Source organism: Diadema antillarum, unplaced genomic scaffold (assembly GCF_040938485.1).
Source record: "Diadema antillarum isolate AM-2024a unplaced genomic scaffold, OU_Dant_1.0 scf00000045, whole genome shotgun sequence".
NCBI classification, from domain to species: Eukaryota; Metazoa; Echinodermata; class Echinoidea; order Diadematoida; family Diadematidae; genus Diadema; species Diadema antillarum.
This window is the reverse complement of record NW_027270934.1, coordinates 915385-936844: the sequence shown is the minus strand read 5'-3', so window position 1 is coordinate 936844 and position 21460 is coordinate 915385. Positions and strand designations below refer to the sequence as shown.

The 21460-nt window shown below is 38.2% G+C and overlaps 1 protein-coding gene across 1 annotated transcript in view; it reads left to right on the top strand.

The window, feature by feature from the left end:
• The first annotated feature begins 4513 nt into the window (after positions 1-4513).
• Positions 4514-21460, top strand: part of LOC139714079 (glutaminase kidney isoform, mitochondrial-like) — a 78013-nt gene continuing 61066 nt past the window's right edge. Inside the window, exon 1 of the mRNA XM_071625805.1 lies at positions 4514-4740. Within this exon, the coding sequence (XP_071481906.1) occupies positions 4514-4740 (227 nt within the window). The remainder of the gene's footprint in view (positions 4741-21460) is intronic.

The following is a 21460-nucleotide window of genomic DNA, read 5'->3' as shown; positions in this document are numbered from 1 at the left end:
AAGCACCGTACCGTCATTCACCGTACATCACGCTGCTGCTACGATATTCCGTACAGTAGTATGTATTCTGTGCATGCAATCCATACATGACAATCACATGTGTTCAGATGCGCTGTGTGTGCGTTGCCATTGCTAGTGCGGTGGATGCGTACTGCTGCAGCGCAGGTACACACCACGTCACGGCATTCCCGCGAGTAACTACATACAGCCTAGTGGCTGTACGTACCAGAGATTCGCACAGCTAACAGCGTCGCGCGTCTGGTCGGGCTATCCCGCGAGCAGAAAATGGCATGCTGCAGGCAGTTTCTTCTGCTGCCGCTTCTTTTACTGTCAAGAATTCGCCTTTGTCACCACAGATTTCCTGGGTTTGTTGGAGGGAAAATGTAAGGAGAAAGGGTGGCTTTTAAATTATGTGCTTGCCAGATTCTGGCAAGCATTTTTCCCTCTTATTCCAAAACACTTCCCGAATTTGATTTTCACTTGCCGCGGGACACCGCTCACTGTAATTTCACTCGCGGTACGTGTATCTGGTACTGGTAGCGTGCAAAAATGCGTGCAGTTTTCCATAGCCAAGTGACGTACCAGGACGCACCCCTCGGTTTAAAATAATGCGTGTTATTTTCCATAGCCAAGTGACGTACCATGACGCACCCCTCGGTCAAAAATTTGACCGACAATGATGGGATTTTGACGCACCCCTCGGTCAAAAATTTGACGGACAAAGCTGGTAAAATGATGAACACCTGGGTCACAAATTTGACGGACCAAACGAGGAAATGACGCACCCATGTCCGGGGGTAGTGGGGTGAGTCATTACATTGACAAGTGCATTACAGTGACTACTCTAGACGGTCTATACCAGATCATCATCAAAATAGATGAGATACTGTAAAAGTGGATATTTTCGCGCGACTAATTTTTCGCGCTTGGCGGGGTAAGAAGAGTTTCGCGTATTTTTAATTCTGCGGAATCAAGACAACAACTACTGGAACATATGGCAAGCAACAAATATTTGTGTGGAAAGAGTTCCTTATGCCCCCCCCCCCCCCCACTAGTTTGCGCAAAATGGATAGATTGCTGTTTTTTTGTTTGTTTGTTTTTTACTAATTTAATAATGGACTAAATAAAGGTTATGCCATTTATGGGAAGACTTCCCATAACCTTTATTTAGTTTATTATTAGTAAGGGGGAATAGTGGTTTGTTTATTTTGTGCAAGTTGGTGGGGGGGGGGGGGGGACATAAGGAACTCTTTCCATTTGTGTGCTTTTATCTTCGTGCTAGTTTCAGGTTGCGCGAAATGCACGAAAATGTCAACACCGTGAAAATTTCCACTTGTACAGTGTACAGTAGGGTTCTTCTAGAGTAACTGTGGCAGTATGTATGGCCGTGCGCCCGTTCACAGCAGGTACAACATGCTTGGTGATATACAGTAGACCTATTGCTAAACACAGCGGCACACTCATGTGCATGCACACTACACTTATATCAGGGCTCGACACTAACGGTGGCCCGGTGGCCCAGGGCCACCAAAATTGAAAGTCGGGCCACCAAATTTCCCAAAAGGGCAAATTTGGTGGCCCGCCTCGGGCCACAAAAATATTTTGAAAAGTACGTCAAGTAATTCGTAACTTTTTGCGCCGGAAATTAGCAGTTATATTTGTTTAAAGGATGGATGAAAAGGACTGAATGAGTGCCTGAGAGTGAGTGTTGTGAGTTTGTTGAGGTTTATTTATGAGTAGATGAATGTCCAACTTCCAATTCTTACTATGACTGGATAAAACTTAGATATTTGACTCATTAAAAAAAACAGGACTTTTAATGTTTTTTTATTGGTTTTTTTTTCAGGCCCACCAAATTTTTCTCTCGGGCCACTAAAAATTTGAAATTGAGGATTTTGGTAGCCTCATCGGGCCACCAAACAAAAAAGTTAGTGTCGAGCCCTGCTTTACGAGCACACTACTAACGTATAAATATCAACCGATAAAATGGGCTCAATCTCTGACAAAATGAAATTTTCTCACCTAAATGACAACATATCGCATCCAACATTTTATTTTCGGTACTTCTTAACATAACAGTTAAGAAACAAGGGTCTAAGAAACTGGATTTTTTGTTGGTTTTCCGATATTCATGGATTTTGAAAATATCTTCACGTAAAATAGAAAGTGGATGTTACCATCGAAAAAATGAGAAAAACACAAGAAAGACATCAACAACACCGCCAGAATTGCGATCCGTGTTTGCAGCTGGTGCATGTGTGCCCGCTATTTTCACGTGCTTTCGCAATGGGAATTGGTGCTTATGCAATGTTCGCGAGACATGTGAAGGCGTTCAGCTTAAGATCACAGAGCACGCGCATATAGCATAGGAATTGTACATTGTGCCGCAAGCAGAGCTACTATGGCGCATATCGGCGAAAATTCTGGCGGGTTTTGCCCTGGTAAATCATGACAACTGCGTTTGTCATTAGTAAAATTTTTTATGATAACAATAGCGTTATAGATAATCTTGTCTATGATATATGAAATGGTTGAAAATAATTTGCCTGATTTGTTTACAGTGTGGAAAAACACTTAAACTGCCACAAATGGGGTATTTTACTCTGGGTCTTACTCTACCTACCCCCTGTTCGCTTACGGGCTATGCACACCCCTACATTATGTGAATGCATGCCCGCACACATATTTGGCAAATGGTCGTGACAGCCTGCAATCCGTGCATAACACAAAGGTACATTGTAATTAATCTATACGTCATCAAACAAGGGTGGAGTACTAGTAGAATTCTAATGAAGAATAGTGGGTACTGGTAGTATGACAAAATATTAGCGGAGGATACCAAACAGGGTTCGAAATTGGCGATGGTCCGCTGGCCATTGGCCACCCAAAATCACGTCGGACTAGCCAAAAATCATAAAATTCTGAAGTTACTAGTCCGTCTGGCTAGCCAAAATATTGCTTCAGTGTCAAAATTGATTCTAAGTAGTCCGCCTGGCTAGTTCAAAAAAAGTTAAGTGCTACCCCTGCCAAAGGAATTCTTGCCTGTTTCTAGATGGTCTACCCATTCTCTACCCCATACAATCTGTGTCAAAATTACAATACAACAAATAGTTCAGTTATGGGTATGTAGACACAGTCTACATATGTTTAACTGCAACACAGATAGTAGGATTTTTCATCTCATGAGGGGTAGTATCATGCATAAAAAATTTGCTTTAGTTTGAATACATGTATGTACAGAGGTAGTTTACTTGTTGACTGTAACTGGCGTTGTGGAGCATTTGGTTCCTCCAGTAGTATCTAGACCCTTTCTGTTCAAATTTGATAATTTTTCTGGATTTGGTCAAGTGGAATCTGTGACAAGGACAACCACTTTAGTCAGTGGATTTGAAACCTAATACACATGTGCATGCCCTGGCCGTTCATTGCTTACATGTATACAGCACACACAGTTGGTCTAACATGCATAATGCTGACCTGATTTGCAAGAGCCTATCACATCGTACGGTCATGAACAGATATGTGAATATTCATCAGTATAGATTTTGCAAAGTTCCACTAAAAATTGTTTTGAAAAGGAACGGCAAAAAGGAGACAAATGCAAAGAAAAATGTCTTTTCAAGACCATTGGACAGTCTGGGAAGTAGTAAGTTCCATGAGTGGTGGCTGTATATAAAAAACATTTAGATTTATGTAGTATAAACATCATCCTATTGCTGGTGAAATATGACACTTTTGGAGGTTTCTGATGTTGAGATTTTTTTTTGTGATCATTCAAAGCAAGCACCCTTATAACTCAGGGCGCTCCCACAGTTTATACTGTACCCAGGAGCATCTCAGGGTTAGTGTTATGATTTACCTAAACAGGCAATGTATTGATTGCAATCTAATCTAGTGATCAGTATAGCATCGGCACTAACATATTTAACGTATACTTTGGTGCAAACAATAACCCATTATGCAGGGTGGTCCACGAGGGGTTTTAGCATGTCGCTGCAACGTGCTAAAATTCTTGTGCAACATCCTCAAAAGCCAGCAACATGCTATGCAACATCCTCAAGAATTTGCAACAAGCTCAAAGTAAAAGTATTCGAAAATGTGCAAAACATGTGCATAACATAAGAAACATCAAACTACCTGGTACTTGGATATTTGTGCGCAAAACATGAGAGAGAACATTGAATGTACAAATGTAAGCAGCACAAAGAGAGATAGGCAGCAAAATATTGCGTACTACGTACTCATTGTGTGCGCTCCGTACATATTCAATTTCTGCAATATTCTCAGATTCTGAGCTTGCAACATGCTCAAATTTCAAGTTATGGACAACCCTGATTATGGGTAGAATGTCTGACCACTCAGGAATGAATCCAGCGCTCACTGCTCACAAAGGCGCTGTCCATCGGAGGAGCCCCTCAAAACATCACAGTATCACCACTCTTAAAGCTATCACTTCACCCTTTGTGTGTTGTCACAGGTCTGATGCTGCTGTATAGCTCTTGCTACTGTCATGATGTCGGCAGTGCCAGGCTCCTGTATGCAGCGTTTGCTCTTCCTTCGCAACTATGCAGTGCAGCAGGCTAGGTGTGCTGCTGTCTCTCAGCGATGGACCCCAAGTGTGAAGAGGGTCACATCTGGCCATCACAGATTCGGTAACCGGCTCGATCAGGCCCTTCCCCGGCCCTTTCACAGCTCCACTACATGTCTGGATAATGGTGACTCCAACAGTGGACCGAGTGGGTAAGAAAGAGCTCTACCACTGTGTCCGGGGCATATATATCAGAGGCATTTACATGATTAAGGTGCATAGGTTAACCCCTACATGCAACTAAACCCCATGCAAGACCAGCTGGTGCAACTGAATATGGACTATCCAGCCATCTTCTCAAATGGGAAATGAAACAAACAGACAGACAGACAAACACACACACAAATCTAGTCTTCTTGTGTAGGGAAAGTTTTTCCAAATGTACAGCCTTTGTGTGTGCATTCAGCAAATTTGGAATATGAAAAGAACAGTTCTATTAAAAGTGTTAAGCAAATGTGATGAATCACTCAAAAGTTTTGATTTTAAAATCCAAGTGTTGCCTTTTCTTTAACATGCTGTCACAGTAGGAGAATATAGCACTGTAAAAAAAAAAAATCAGTTTCACAAGCCTTTAATTTCTTATGAAAATTACACATATGACCTTGACCTGTTACTGAAATGTTGTTAAGGTAACAATGATTCTAAATGCCTTCTGGGGAAGGTAGAAGCATATTCTGTTGAAGTCATAGAAAAACGAAAAGTGCAAGTACAAATTACTTTATGTAATACGTGGATTGTAACTAGTATTATTAGCATGACTTTAGAACAATGCTTTACCAAATTTAATGTTAGATGGTAATCAATATCTGCTGTATTTCAGTGCTTGGTGTAAACTGTTGCATTAGATGACCATAGATAGTGTGTATGAAAATGAACCTATTAATCCCATATTGACCACTTTATTCTAGTCACAATGAACAGATTTCTTTCTTAATTACATAGTTGTTCCCCTCTTCTCCCACCCTCATCCTGCAGTGATGTGTCAACAATTTATGCTTATTCACTTCTTTTGCAAGGACTCCTAGTGGAAAGGATGAATAAAAAAGAGTACACTCATTCCATACAAGTTGTATCATATGCTTGCATTCTAAACTTTATCAAAGAGAAAGATCATTGTGCTAATGAACAAATAAATGTCCACTGGCAACATCATGTTCATGTCGGGATCAGTTGACAAATTTGCATGTTGTGAAAGGGATGGTATAGTTTTGTTTGAGATGGGGGGATTCAGATTTTAACTTTTTGCAAGATAATTAAGAACCACTTAAGAGTTTTCAGTTCACAGCAAATCTTCCCCCTTCCCCTTGGAGACAGTAGATAATGTATGTCAAACGATGTTGACATTATGATTTTATTTTTGGTGTGTGCAGGAATCCTGGAAGACGTGCCAGGTAGGGGTTTCAATTACAAGCAAACATTTGCATAGCAAACATTTGCATAGCACATTCATATACGAATTTCATTGTGTTGTCACAGAATAATATATAAAAGAAAAACCCCAAATTAATTGTATTACTTCCTCCTGGTATTTTCTGCTTGCTCTGTATGTGTTACCTTGAAGTTACAAGTAGCTTCATGGTGTTATGTGCATAATTTCTGGTTGTATCCAGTGTACAGTTTTCACATTCATCCTTAACATTGCATTCTTCTCTTTTAGAAAAAAAAAGAGAAAGCATGTGGGAGTTTAAGCATACAAACACACAAAGAAACTCTGATGCCCTTTTTGATTCAGTAGCTGTGATTAATTCCAGACAAATGAGCATTCGGCAAGGTCATATTTAATGATTTGATTAGGCACAAATCCTTTATTCTCAAAGTCGTAAACTGCTTCTATACATGTACAATGTACTGAGTAATGTGTTTGCATGAAGATGTGCATCCCACCAGAGTTCCTTTGAAAACAGTTGAGTCAGGCCTTAAGTTTTAGAATAAAGTTGACTACAACTTTGTGAAAGTGAAGCCAATTATGGTTTCAGTCAATTAAAGTTCTTTTCGTTAAAGTAAAGAAAAAACACAGTGACAATTCTCAGCTAAATCTAGCATACTTATGAGTCAAGTCAATTGTATTACTCTAGGCTCTCCTATGTGAACACAATCAAATTTTAGGTCAGTCCACGGGGTTGGGACATACTAAAACTGAAAATCTAGGCATCATTAACACCAAGCAAATATCTGCCAGTAATGACTTCGGAAAGAAAACAGTAATACAATATCCCACCAAGGTTTACTGCTCAGGCATATTGGGTATTGCAATTTTAGACCAGAGAATTTATTGCCAGTGTTAAACGTGATGTCCATGTAACGGAGGTAAGAAAATTAATTTGTAGTGCTGCAAATCCATGAAAGATATCTGATTTAATATGCATCACTATAGCAGAATGCAGTTTTAACTTTAGTTCATATTGATACAGGAAAACGTGATAAACCTAATTTGAAATAATCTTCATTGTGAAATAAAAAAGTTGATACCTCTGTTACATGGACACATGTACTTTGTTGACCCAACATATTGGACTGGCCCTTTTGTAACAAGAGAAACATTCATGAGGAACCAGGAAGACGATCATAATCTTACCAGTAATTGAGATCCGATACACAATTATTACTGTCAGTGTTTTCAAAACATACTATATATTTGATTTTATTTTGCCTCCGCCACGAAGTGGTGCCGGAGGCATTATGTTTTCGGGTTGTCCGTCCGTCCGTACGTACGTCCGTCTGTCTGTACGTCCGTACGTCCGTACGTCCGCTTTCGTTTACGCGATAACTTGAGTAATATTTACTGGAATTTTACCAAACTTGGTCCAAGTATGAAGTAGGATGGGGCAATAATTTGATTAGATTTTGGGTGAAATTGGCTAAAGGTCAAAGGTCAAAGGTCAAGGTCAAATCATGAAATTGTATCTGTTTATGCGATAACTCAAGACTGAATGGAGTAAATTTCACCAAACTTTGTTGGAGGATGATGTATGATGGGACAATTACTTGATTAGTTTTTCAGTGAAATCGGACAGAGGTCAAAGGTCAAAGATCAAGGTCAAATCCTAAAATTTATCTGTTTACGTGATAACTCAAAACTGGATGAAGCAGCTTTCACCAAACTTGGTCCAAGGATGATGTATGATGGGACAATTAGTTGATATGATTTTAGTGACATTGGCAAGAGGTCAAAGGTCAAAAGGTCAAGGTCAAATGCTGCAAATGTTGCAATTTCCCCCATATCTATGCAATGCCCAAAGGTATTTTCTTGAAACTTGGTGTGGACATGTACTACTGTGTAAAGATTCTCCAGAGAGAGTTTCATGTCATAAGGTCAAAGGTCAAAAGGTCAAAGGTTAGGTGAAAATGTTGCAATATCACTTTTCTCGCCAATGGTTCAATGTATCTTCGTGGAACTTGGTACTTACGCATGTACTGACTGGCAGGGATTATCTAGGGAATTTAGGGGTCATGGGTCAATAGTCATGGGTCAAAGGTCAAGGTCAACTCCTCAAAATTTTACTATTACCCTCATATACTAGTATATGCAATGCTTGCATTATTAGTTTCAAAACTTATTACATGCATTACCTAATGGAGATTCTCTTGGAAATTTCCAGCCAGAAGGTCAAAGGTCAAAGGTTAAGGGTCAAAGGCCAGGTTTCAATGCCCCCCCTCAAAAAAAAAAAAAAAAAAATTCAATTTTGTACCGTCATTACACTCTTTCTTCATACCTTGGAAATTACTCAATGCATAAATTTATAAAAAGGTCTGTCAGAATTCAAGTAAAAATTCTCAATTCCTCAATATTATATGTGTACCTGCACTCTTAGAAAATTAAAGCAAACCCAGTTCAAGACATTTCTGACAAACCTGTCATTTCAATATTTTGCCAGTTATGTGAAACTGTCATGGATCACACATTGTGAAGACATTGTACTATACGCCTATTGGGAGAATCATGCATTATGGCGGAGGCATCAGTCGCCATAGCGACATTTCTAGTGAAATATAAAAGAGTTGAGATGTGGCTGGACAAATTCATTTAAACTGGCAGCTTACTCTTAGGCAAAAATATTTCACAGAACAGTCGCAGTTACGCGAAAGTAGCATGTTAATAATCCTTGACTATTACCCAATAGTTTATCGTGTACACTGTATTCCAAATACCAGATAGCAGGTACATTATTTATATGCTGTAGGCCAATTTATCCCTCCCTAGGATCTCCTGTTACAATACATGCAGAGGCAATGCTAGTACAATGTATTGTGCATTGTTAATGTCTTGTAGCCCAGCAATGTTATCCTTGTCATTTTAGCAGGCACTAAAAGTTTGTCACTTCCCCCACCATCCTCCCTCCCCCCCCCCCACCCCAAAAATGAATAAATTAATTTTTTTTAAAAAAGTTGAAAGAGGTGACGGGATGACCTGTGCATGTCAGTTACTTCACACTAGTTCTGAAACTGCTCACTACTTGAATTAATCTGATACACATATTTACTTTTTGCATGAGCTAGATGGCAGAGATCGTCATTAGTATCTGTTTTTTTTTTATACTTGTCCTTTTATTCCCTGTATGCATTTGTAAATTTTCCAGCATGTTGACCTTTAAAAGGACTGTACAGTACTGGTTGAGGTGGGGATTCATGTTTTGAACATTCTTAGGTGAGATAGTGAGAAACATCTCATGAAATATGAAAGAGCATGTAATTTTAGAAAGGATTCAACGTTTATTTGATGAAAATTGGTGTTCAGATGGCTGAGATATCCAAAAAAGTGATAATAATAAAAGGCGACATGCCCCACCTTTATTAGGATCTCTTTGTTTCACCTTGTTTTTGGATATCTCAGCCATTTCAAAACCCATTTTCATCAAATAAACTTTTGATACCCCTTAGAATTGCATGATCTTTGACATCTCATAGAGTGCTTTCTGAATATCTCGCAAAACGTTAAAAGCAAAATTCTCACCTCGACCAGAACTGTACATACCCTTTAAGGTTAGTTTCCTTTCAAAATTGGGGCATTTGGTTAGAGTACCAGGTATATAGCTTTTGTTTCATATTTCTCCCAAATTTGATAGGGATTGTTTAGTAGGTAAAGAGGTTGCAAAATTGGTCATATGGTTCAGATGGCCCTAGGGAAGAGCCTTATGTACTATCGCATGAATTTTAATTTAAATATATCTTTAACTCAAGATCCAGGACTAGTATGACCATTTTATGTGGCATGTTGGTGTACTCTTGTACTTGGTTGTTTATGATAGTAGCAACTGTGACCCATTTGGGCACATACAATAGGGAGTTCTTAGGAATTACTAGGGAATTCAGAAGTTTGATTTAGAGCAAATGAACTAAATTGATGTATTATCTCTTCTTTGTTATGCATGATCATTTTTTTTTGAACAATTTGTTTGAAATTGAACTCGGCAGGAGTCGATCCTTTGGGCAGGTAAATACAAAGTTGTCAGGTTGCGTACATGATCCCTGTGAGGACCAAGGGGGCAGAGCCTCAGTATCAAGTCTTGATGAATTGTAAACATCTTTTTCTAGATACAGATAATGCAAATCCTAGTTGCGTTGTTGTATTAAAGTACTTATTACGAATATATTTCTTTTAAAGTTGTTTACAACTGAGGCAGTGGTGGTCTAGTTGGACTGCTAAATGGGGTAATGTATTGTCGAGAAAGCAAATTGTTATGATTGACATCTTTAAAAAAAAAGAAGAAGAAAAGAATAATGTTTGGAATAGATCATCCTGGATAGTTTAATGTATGTGCGTGTATATTGGCATATGTCCCACAAATATGGCCCAGAATCATAGCCCTAAAGCAATCTCCAATTTCCAAGTAAGTAGGAAAAACCTTGCATTTTGTGTCTGTAGGTACATGTACTTGTACCAACAAAGGGAAAAGACAGTCACAAATTCTCTTGGCAGCTGCACTAGCTGATCACATCAATGAACAGAACAGTGGCATATGGTACAGTAACTGTAGTAGTTTTAGTGTTTAGTACACTCAAAAACCTCAAGCCAAGACTAAAATTCATGTTTCACATAATGTAAGATTAGAGCTGTTCTAATAGTAAAGATTTCAAAATTTGTGTTGCGATCAGGGTCATATCTTTTTGATTCAGTGATCTCACTGGAAAAATTTTGATGGGGTTGCGATAATTTGCAGCTGACCTGTGCATGTAGGTCATACATGAATGATATGCTCATTATGTTGTAATACCAATTCAATATACCATGATGTGCCACAGGTGGTTAAGATAGCAAAGCATTGGGGGATCATATGGAATTTTGAAATCTTTAGCAGCTTTTTTTAATTGAAAATGAAATGACAACATTACTATTGTAAGATTTCATGTACTGCAAGTTGGGTGGTATTCCTTATTACTACAGGTTTTGTATGATTTCTGTTCACTCAAGCTGTACATTCAATGAAGTCATTAGTTCTTATAATGACTTCATTAAAGTAGAGCCAAGCAGTTTGACCCTGAAAGTTTCCTTTGAAACCACAGTGAAGATTACAACACACTTCCTATACTTCTGGTAAAGTTGTTTTAAAACACAGTTAAGATGCAGATGATGTTTCCATTACAGTGATAACATATGGAGGAGACCCTCGTACCAATATGGTAATCAGAGGCAAGTACTAATTTCTTCTTCATATGGAAAGAAGTTTTGATGTGCATTGTCATCAAGCTTTGTTGTCTACATATATTGCAATTGTAGCTACCAATCTCAATATGTGTGCTTTTGTCCAGACAATCAACACAAACTTTCTTTTTCACATGTATGTGTGAGAAGTTCTTACTATTCCCCTGTAAAAGTGAAACATCTTGTGGCACAGAAGCCAGGTAAATTTGCATGCTACAAAGACCAATGTGAAAGAAATGCACACGAAAATGAGTTTGGATATCCAGCATATAAATGAATAACGAAGGAAAGTACTTTCATTTCAAAATACATTTAAACAGGTATCTAAAGTAGACTGAAATCAGCCCAATACCACAAATTAATGGAGTGATATTTTTCTGCTTTTACAGTAATACTGATCAGTTACAACAATACACCCTGCTGCCTTCCCTCAATCTGTGGAATGATTCGTACTCACACAGTAACCGTTGCATGGGAAAAACCAACAATTGCATATATCCATGGATTGTGTATTGTATTTTATTCAGAAGAAATGGGCATCAGCTTCTTTGGTAAAGGTTGAGTTGCTTTCCCGGAATCTAGAGGCCGTGGAACGCTTTGCTTTTGTTGGGCATGTACTGTTCCCTGAATATGGTCATTATAAATGCACCGTGCAATGCAGCTTCTAGTGCATGAGTGTCGCTACATTGTGAAAAGGCAACCAGTTGCCCCTCCAGTGGTATTATGCTTTTTGTGGTTAGACTTTTACATAATGTATGTTGATATATTGTATTAGGTCGTGATAACAGAGCTTTTGAAAACATATTCTCAAATCTCTTTAATTATTTGTTTTAATTGTCGTGGCAGTGCTTTTCTTTGACCAATGTTACCTCCCATGTATGATTTTCTCAACAGAATGAAACAGAATTGCATGTTCAAATTTCCTGTGAAAAAAAGAGTTTCATTTAGAATGACGAAAAAGAAAAGAAATTAAAGGGATCGTATAGTTTTGGTTGAGACCCAATTTCAGGTTTCTAACATTTCTTGGTGAGATAATGAGAAACCTCTTATGAAATATGAAAGAACATGTAATTCCACGAGGAATTCAACGTTTATTTGATGAAAATTGGTTTTGAAATGGCTGAGATATCCAAAACAAAGCGATTCTAACAAAGTGTGGGACCCACCTTTAATTACGATCGCTTTGTTTTACTTTGTTTTTGGATGTTGCATCGATTTCAAACCCAATTTTCATCAAATAAACTTTGAATTCCTCTTAAAATGGTATGATCCATACTATTTCATAAATGTTTTCTTGGTTTCTCGCAAATAGTTAAAAGTCCAATTCTCATCTGTACCAATACTGTACCATCCCTTTAAAAGAGATTTCAAGTTTTACACATAACATTTTTAAACAGTTATATCAGACACATTTGTACGTGCAGTGTAGATAAGATGGTGATACTGCCTCACAACTGTCATTCACATGTAAATGAGTAAACATGCAAAACTTACATTGTAAGATGCCATAACCAACATACTTTTCTTAATCCAGTTCAATGTTCCTGATAACAACCAGGTCATTTGACTTTGCACTATTTAGTAAAGTCAGTTTGAATGTGGAATTTAGTTTGAAGGGATATTGGTATTGTCATCCACAGGAAATGTAACAATTGTCTGGAAGGTATTGGTAGATTCACAGTTTATGCTGCATTTACATCATGTTTCCTTTGGCCATGTCAGTCACATCACTTGGAGGCAGTCCGTAGTGGGACGCGACAGAAAATATCATGTAGACTAGCCTGACCAGACTGTGAGAACGGCGTCTAGTCTAGCCTGACCAGACTGTGAGAACGGCGTCTAGTCTAGCCTGACCAGACACTGTGAGAATGGTGTCTGATAGCTACACTGTACATGCTCACCGGAGTAAGGACTGGAACGAACAAGAGTAGAATATGGAGGGGGGAAAATCAGGAGAATGTCCCATCTATCCATGGCGCATTTCATTTAAGGCAAACAGGGCTGCCGTGGCTGCTGGGAACATGGTGTAAACGCAGCATTATCTGTAGCACAGTCTTTGAAGGACAAGTTCACCTTCATAAACATAAAGATTGAGAAAGTGCAACAATATTAGTAGAACACATCAGTGAAAGTTTGAGGAAAATTGGACAATCGATGCAAAAGTTATGAATTTTTCAAATTTTTGTGTTGGAACCGCTGGATGAGGAGACTACTACAGCTTGTGAGTCATATGCGTACAACAGTATAAAGAAAATATAAAAGAAAATTCAACATATTTTCACTTTTTTCGCATAATAAAAGAGCAATTGACTTTCCTCTTTCTAAAGGCAGGGGGAATAATATTACCCATAACATTTATCGGTAACGAGTCAGGGGAATGTGTGCTTTTTTCAAAAGATGGAATTTTGTGAAATTCTCTTTATATTTTCCTTATATTGTTGTACGCATGTGACATCTAAGTTATTCATACACTGCAGTAGTCTTCTCATCCAGCGGGTACTGCACAAAAACTTCAAAAATTCATAACTTTTGAACGGATTGTCTGATTTTCCTCAAACTTTCAATGATGTGTTCTACTAATATTGCTACATTCTCTCAATCCTTATGTTTATGAAGGTGAACTTGTCCTTTAAACTGGGTAAATACAGTGTACAGGCGTGATACTGAGATGAAGACAAAGCATGTCACAGAGTTCAAGGTTATTCTTAATGAGCTTGCAACATAAATTTTGTTGAGCTTCAGATTTATTTGTCTGCACAAACAGATGAAATGAAAAAGACATGCTAAACATAAATGGAGGTATACAAGACTAAAATTTGGAACAGTAATAAATCAAATATTAAGGTAGGAAAAACAGAATTTTACAAGATTTTGGAAGGAACATGATTGGAGTGGATAAAACACATACAATGTAATTCAATATTCTGCATAAGGTTGAGTTAGAAGTTAGAATCCATAGTATATATTTTATATGATATAAGAATGCAGAATATCTCTTTATGAAATAAACATAAAAATACATTATATATTTTTTTAAAGACACATATATTGCAAATAAGCAAACAATGGGTTTTCTGTGTGTTTTGTATTTCTGTACATCCATTAGAGCAGACTGGACCAGCTGTTGTACTGTAGCTGAATGTAGAAAGATTAATGTACAATTTTGTACAGCAACTCTGACAAATTGTGTGCAGTTCAGATGTTCTCTGACTGGGTTTCCAACAGAGATGAAAGCAGTATGTGATACTGGGTACTTTAACCCGTTGAGGATGAGTCCCGATTATACTCAGGTGTCTATGGGAAATACATGTTGTAGCAAAATCAAAACGTCCTCAACGTGTTAACCTGTTGAAGACTTGTCCCAAGTATGCTTGGGCAGGTGTCTAAGGGAAATAGTTTTATGTTATAACAAAATCAAGCCGTCCTCAATGGGTTAATGAGCAGACTTGGTCCTTTTCTTTTTAGATACAATGTGTACAGCTGAGCTGCTCTTTGCTATGCCTGACTGTTTGATTCAGTTTCTTCATGTGCAGTCTGTATGTTGATCCTTCTGTTTTGGGTTTTTGTTTCTTGTCTATGTTGCACAGAAAGCTCTGGTACGAAGTTAATGATCCAGCAGCAATGAGAGAAATGCAGGGATCCAAGGATAATAAGCCGTATGTGATCTTAGAGGATGAATTTTAGAGCTTCTCGTCTGTGTTTGCATGGATTTACTGTGATTTCTCCTTTGTGGTGTTTATACAGTGCATGAATGTCTGGAAGGAAAACCCCCAAGACACACCCTCCCCCCCCCCCCCCCCCCACACACACACACACGAAAAAAAAAAAACCCACCAAACAAACAAAAAAAATCCAGCCAAAAATGTAATCATTCCTTCTGTTGTTGTCATAGTGATATCAATTTCCAGTTTGAGATGGTATTTTATCTCATAATGTACGGTACAGAGTCCAGCTGTACAGTAGCTGCGCTTTAGCCATTGGCTGAATTTGTGTAATATGATGGTATTTACTTTTATTCTTGCAGAGTGTTGCATGTTCACTGCTTGTTTGTATTGACTGATGATCACTTTTGGACTGAGATTAAACATGAGATTAAACTTGAGTTGGTCACATATCAGCTATTTTTCAACCTGTTGTGACACATAGCGTTTGTACGTGCAACATAAATCCTTAATACCTGTAGTCACAAGTCAGCCTCATCTATGAAGTCAAATCCACTTGGACCAGGGAAAATCTTTTGACTTATGTGATTTTTTTTTACTTTACAAAATAAAATTTGATTTTTTTTTTCATCCATCTGGAGTGGAATTTTCCTTTGATGATAGACTAAACCACCTATTTAACTGTTTGGGGTCGGCGTAGGTGAGGTTGACTGTTTAAAAGTATCAATATCCCTCCCACATGACCTTTTACTGGGGGCTATCCCATTTTTTGTTATCATATTTCGGCATTTTGATTTTGTGAAGTTCTGTGTCTGCAGTAATCGCTCTAAGGCTTGTTGTTGTGGGCTGCTTCCTGTTTGTGTTATGCAATGTTGTTTGAAAGCAGGTTCAGCACCATTTTGAATTGTATTTTGACTTTTGGTTTAGTGCAATAACAGATTTGTTCTGCTTATATTTTTATAAAAGTTATTGTGCTTTGAGTGTTACTACTGTAATTGAAGGGGGGGGGGGGGGGTAACATTTCCGTTCAGCTCAATGCCTGCCATGTTTAAGATGATATGTACTGTGGTGGCTGGTAAACACAGCATAGAATATTATTCTTTACCAAGCAGATAAATCAATTCCTGTGCTCCTTGATTGAAGACTATAGAATTATGGGGGGGGGGGGGGGGGATAGCACATGGTGTGTATAAAAAAGGGGGCATAGTGAAACCTACATACATTATATTTGAATTTCAAGAAGGAATATATAACAATATGAGAAGAAGACATCAGCAACATTTCAGGAAATTTGAACAATCTGTTCAGAAGTGATCAATTTTTGATATTTTGGTGCAGCCATTGCTGGGTAAGAAGACTGCAACATTTTGTGATATAATGTATGAACAATTATATAAAGAAAAATAAAGAAAATATAACATATTTTCACTGAAAGATACAGGGTCTCTTACCCTTAACATTGTATGTACATTACGTCGGGTACGTAGCAACTCAAGGAAATATGTACTTTTCACTTTAAAAAAAAAAATGAAATTCTATGGAATTCTCTTTTCATTTTCTGTACAGTTCACTGTTTTACAAATGATGTCACAAACTGTTGTAGTCTCTTATCCAGCGATGGCTGCACAAAAACTTTACAAATTTGTTTACTTGTCGACAGATTACCGGATTTTCTACTTCATTGATGTGTTCTTCTCATATTGTTGCATTCACTCATTTCCCTTTCATAGTCAATCCTGTATGATATGATATATCCAGCCAGGGTCATATCTGGGGCAAGGAGCGGCAGGAAAAACGCTCCCTAGAAGGTTTTGGAGTATGCATGTTTGTGGAACAAATACTTCACTCTTTTAGAGATCAGATAGAAATGTGACAATATGTATACTGAACTTGAATTTTAAAGATAAGGGCATGTGAAATTTAATGCACACTTAATGCATGGGGAGACGCACTGCCCAGGGAATGTGGTTTGATAGCTGGAACTTCAGGTAGGCATGTCTGATGGATATGTACAAGGGAGAGAAATATAGTGTAAAAAGAAAAGATGCGTATGATCTTAATTCAAAGAGGTTTGAAGTCTTCCCTCTATGGTCAAAGGTCTGAACTTCACTTGAATACATACAAAATGAAAAACAATATGCTATACTTTTAGGGGCAATATTATGATCCACTGAGGAGATGGAGCCATCTCAGTCAACTGCCTTTTGGTATACAATCACTGTTTCATGGGAGGGGGAGGGGGGACTTTCAGTGATTAGTGTTTTGGTATGAACATTGCAATCTTCAAGCCTCCAGATATACACCCAAAATTTTCTGTGAGATAACACAAGGTTGCAGGATGGCGGATGGTACATTTAAAATCTAGTGTCAAAAGAACCCCAACATATTTCATTCATTTACTGTAAAAGTGGATATTTTCGCGTGACTAATTTTTCGCGCTTGGCCGGGTCGAAAGAGTTTCGCGTGTTTTTAATTCCGCGGAATCAAGACATTACGCACAGGCACATACATGTATGGCAAGCAAAAATATTCGCGTGCTGTTATTTTCGCGCTAGTTTCTGGTTGCGCGAAATGCGCGAAAATTTGAACACCGCGAAAATTTCCACTTTTACAGTATTCTATACCCTTTTACTCTTTGGGATGCCACAAAGCATATTAAAGGGATAGTACAGTTTCAGGTGAGATGGGGCCTCAGGTTTTCAGCTTTTTGGATGATAATTTTTTGAGATGATAAAAAACCTCTTCTTGAATATGAAAGATCATATAATTCTAAGGGGAATTCAAAGTTTATTTGACGAAAATTGGTTTTGAAATGGCTGAGATATCCGAAACAAAGCAATCATTTATTCCTGTAAAGATGGGACTCACCCTAAAAGCTCAATCCTCACCTCAACAAATACTATACCATCCCTTTAAGTGAAGTCATTTGATAAGGTGGGATGCTATTCTCTTTTTTCTCTTCAGTGGCCATCATGTACGTGATCGCAAACTGAGGTGAGATCTATCTGGACATTATTTGTCTTTATCACTGCTTTTATGGATACTATGCACATACAGTACAAACCCTGTATGAATGCATCCTACCATGTGTGATAACGCTTGTCATCACAAAATGGTATGACCTGATCAAGCCAACACTAAATCTGCCTGCTATAGTGCCACACTCTATGTTTGCTAAAGCCTGTAGGACTGAAATGCCAGGCTTTTCATTGTTTATTGCTTCGTAGGAATCCATTATTGTGTAGCAAATACAATTGTATTCATCACAAGGCTCGCTGTAGTGTAATAATCTGCATGTATATACTGCTCATAATATATAACATATAGCAAATTGCTAAAGGGTGTAAAAAGAGCAAAGCCAACCCACTAGTATACAATACTTGGCAGTGCTCATTTACATTGTATGTAGCACATTGAGAACTCCAGTAGATTTGAAAAGGCTACGGCTTTTAGGTTAAGGTTTGCAATATGTTATGCATTTTGCAGAGAAAGACAGAAAATATAGATCTTCATCTGATTCACATCATTCCTGTATCAAGCTTCTATGCCAGCTAATCTTCATTTCATGAATCATGATGAATTCGTCTAAATGTATGCAAGTAGTGTAAAAAAAAACAGCAACTAGAAAAGCACTCAGAGAGCACAGACCCTCCACCAAGCCAGCAACTCATTTTCACAAATATGCATGCAGTTTCCAATATAGAAGTCTCCTGTTTACGTCATCAGCAGAGCATGCACTTAAGTGCATGTATGTAACCTCCAGTACGTGCACCTACAAATTGTAGAACTCCCTTATGTGCCAAAATATAAAAAAATCCTTTAAGAATCCATAAAATTCCTAGATCACTACCAAAATTTAATCATCTGTTCCTTGTGTCAGTATTGAATTTTCCTGCAAGTTTATTCAAATCCGTTCTCAACTTTTCGAGTTATTTTGCAAACAGACAAACCAACGGCCATGATTACCTAACCTCCTCCTTCAGTGGCAGAGGTAATAAAGCTTCCCAGAGGAATTTCATTGCAAGAAACATCTACCCCTGGGTACAATGTAGTTGCTAAGACCAGGCGTCCACTAGGGCGCGGACAAGACGCGGACAAGCCCCGGAATGCAAATTTGGTATTCCGCACTCCTGCGGGAACCTGTCCGCACGTTCCTGAACGTGTCCGCTCACTGTCCTAAACATGTCCGGGCGTTTCCGCACCTTCGGGAGAGAGAAAAATTTCCGCGTCCAAATTTTGATCGAGACCAAAATTTGGACACGGAAATGAACTTCCTGAGACCTTCGGCAACTTGTCCTGACGATGTCCTGAGGATGTCCCGCTTGTCCGGAACCCTTCCGCTCCTTCCGCACACTCTCCGGAAAGAATCCCGCGGTGTGGGGAAGCTTCCCGAATGAAAGCGGAAGACACCAGGAATGTTTTAGGACAGCGCGGAGCCGATACGGATCTATATATGCAAGTGTCCGGAACCGATGCGGAAATTTTGTGAACCGATGCGGAAATTTTGTGATCCAGACACGAAAATGTCGACACTTTCCGCGAGCGTCATGCCAATGACACGCAAAATGAGCAAGAAGGGAGGCGAGCCCCCCATGCAAATATCCCCATCACAGGCACACCTTTCGTCTAGTGATGAAGAACAGGTAAATCTAAGGAATTTCCGGTCCCAGAAGACAAAGAAGAAGGGAGTAGAGACTGTGCCAAAAGCAACCAGAAAGAAGTGAAATCAGCCCCCTAACTTCCTAGTCCTAAAGTTTGTTTTGATTTGATCTTTTCAGAAATTATCTTTCATCTGAGTGACTTTCCTGGTTCCTATTACTTACTACAGTACATTTCCCTTTATGTTGTTTTCGTATTTTATTTGCAAACAAACTAGGTTGTCCCATGTGACAGCCCAGCTGAAAAATCACAAAAGTAGGTGGAAGTACACTCAGAAAAAAAAGCATAATATTTTTGGCTAAATATTAATACATTATATAAACATGAACAAGTTGTTATTCATACGTAAATACTTTCTAATGATACAACATATTAGAACAAAAGACAAATTCATCACACTAAAAAGCATGAATTCAATTGCAAAGATATACCTGTGGTCTCATTACAATGTAATATCTTTGAAGCCCAAAATAACAATTAAAGCTAAAGATGATGGAGGAAAATGAAGAATTTTCTGTCACTTCAAAATTCAAGTGAAATGAGAGAAAAGGCAATAAATCATGAACTCGAAAAAGTGTTACATTTCTGTCTTTCTTTTGTTTTATTTTTTGCTGAGTGTATATATTTAAGTACACATTAAGCATCACAAATCATTTCAGAAATATTCTTTACCTGAATGATTTTCGTAGTTGTTATTACCTAATATTTTTTTCTTCTCTTTTTGTTTTAGTTGCAAATAAACTCGATTGTCCAATTTGACAGCCCAGCTGACCCCCCCCCCCCCCAAAAAAAAAGTAAATTAAAGTAGGTTACAAATATTTCCCCATTTTTACACTTCATTGACAATAGGCTAGTAAGCTCTAAGCATAAAACAAATTCTCGGACTTGAAAATGTTCAAAAGTGATCAAAATAAGGGAGGGTTAGAGATGCACAAGGGTAAAAATAAGAGAAAGAAAAACAAATTTAATGATTAGGATCATTTTGGCATGCTCTACAGAAGTATCAGACAAAACGTGTATAAACTTCACGATGGATAAAGCACAGGTCTAAAAAAGGGAATAAAGAATATATATATATATATCGGAAAGTAACGAAACTGCAACAAAGTTCATGCTGTATTCACCAACGGTTTATTTCTTGTGAAGAAATAAATCGTAGTGAATACAGCATGAACTTTGTTGCAGTTTTGTTACTTATCTTTTTATCTTGGCCACACATGGATTACCTTATCAACATGATTATATATACATATATATATGTATCAGTATATACATTTACATTTTTATGTATGTTATATATATCATATAATATAATTTATATATATATATATATATATAATATGCTATATATGGTTCAAAAAGTTTGCGAATATCATCCATGTGACTGTAGGCAGAGACAAAAATTGTTCTCCCAGATAAGACAAATTAAAAAAAAAAATGAGTAGTCGGCCGACAAGTAGACAATCCTATTCTTCGACTTTTGTGGTCACATTTATCAAATAATATTGACCAATCATATTAATATAATACCAGCCGCTACTGCGGAAGCACAACAAGGAGCATCAATGACGGCTAGCAGTCAAATGAGGAAAAGTCAAAGTCGGCGCCAAATTTATACCTTTCCATTTTCCTGGTATTGTCCGCAGTTTGTCCGCATGCCTAACTTGTGTTGTCCGGAAGGCATCCTGATTGTCCGCGTTCATTCTTGGTGTAATCCTAGATGTTTCCGCGCTGCCCGGCTACGATTAGCATATTCCGAGGTATTTCGCGCTCTTCCGGAGTGATTCCTAGGAATGTCCGCAGTCAGTCCGCGGACAGTCCGCGGACAGTCCTAGGAATGTCACAGGACAAGCCGATTCACAAAGTTATTCCGCGTCTGTCGCGGACAGGATGCCAAAATAACAAAATTTG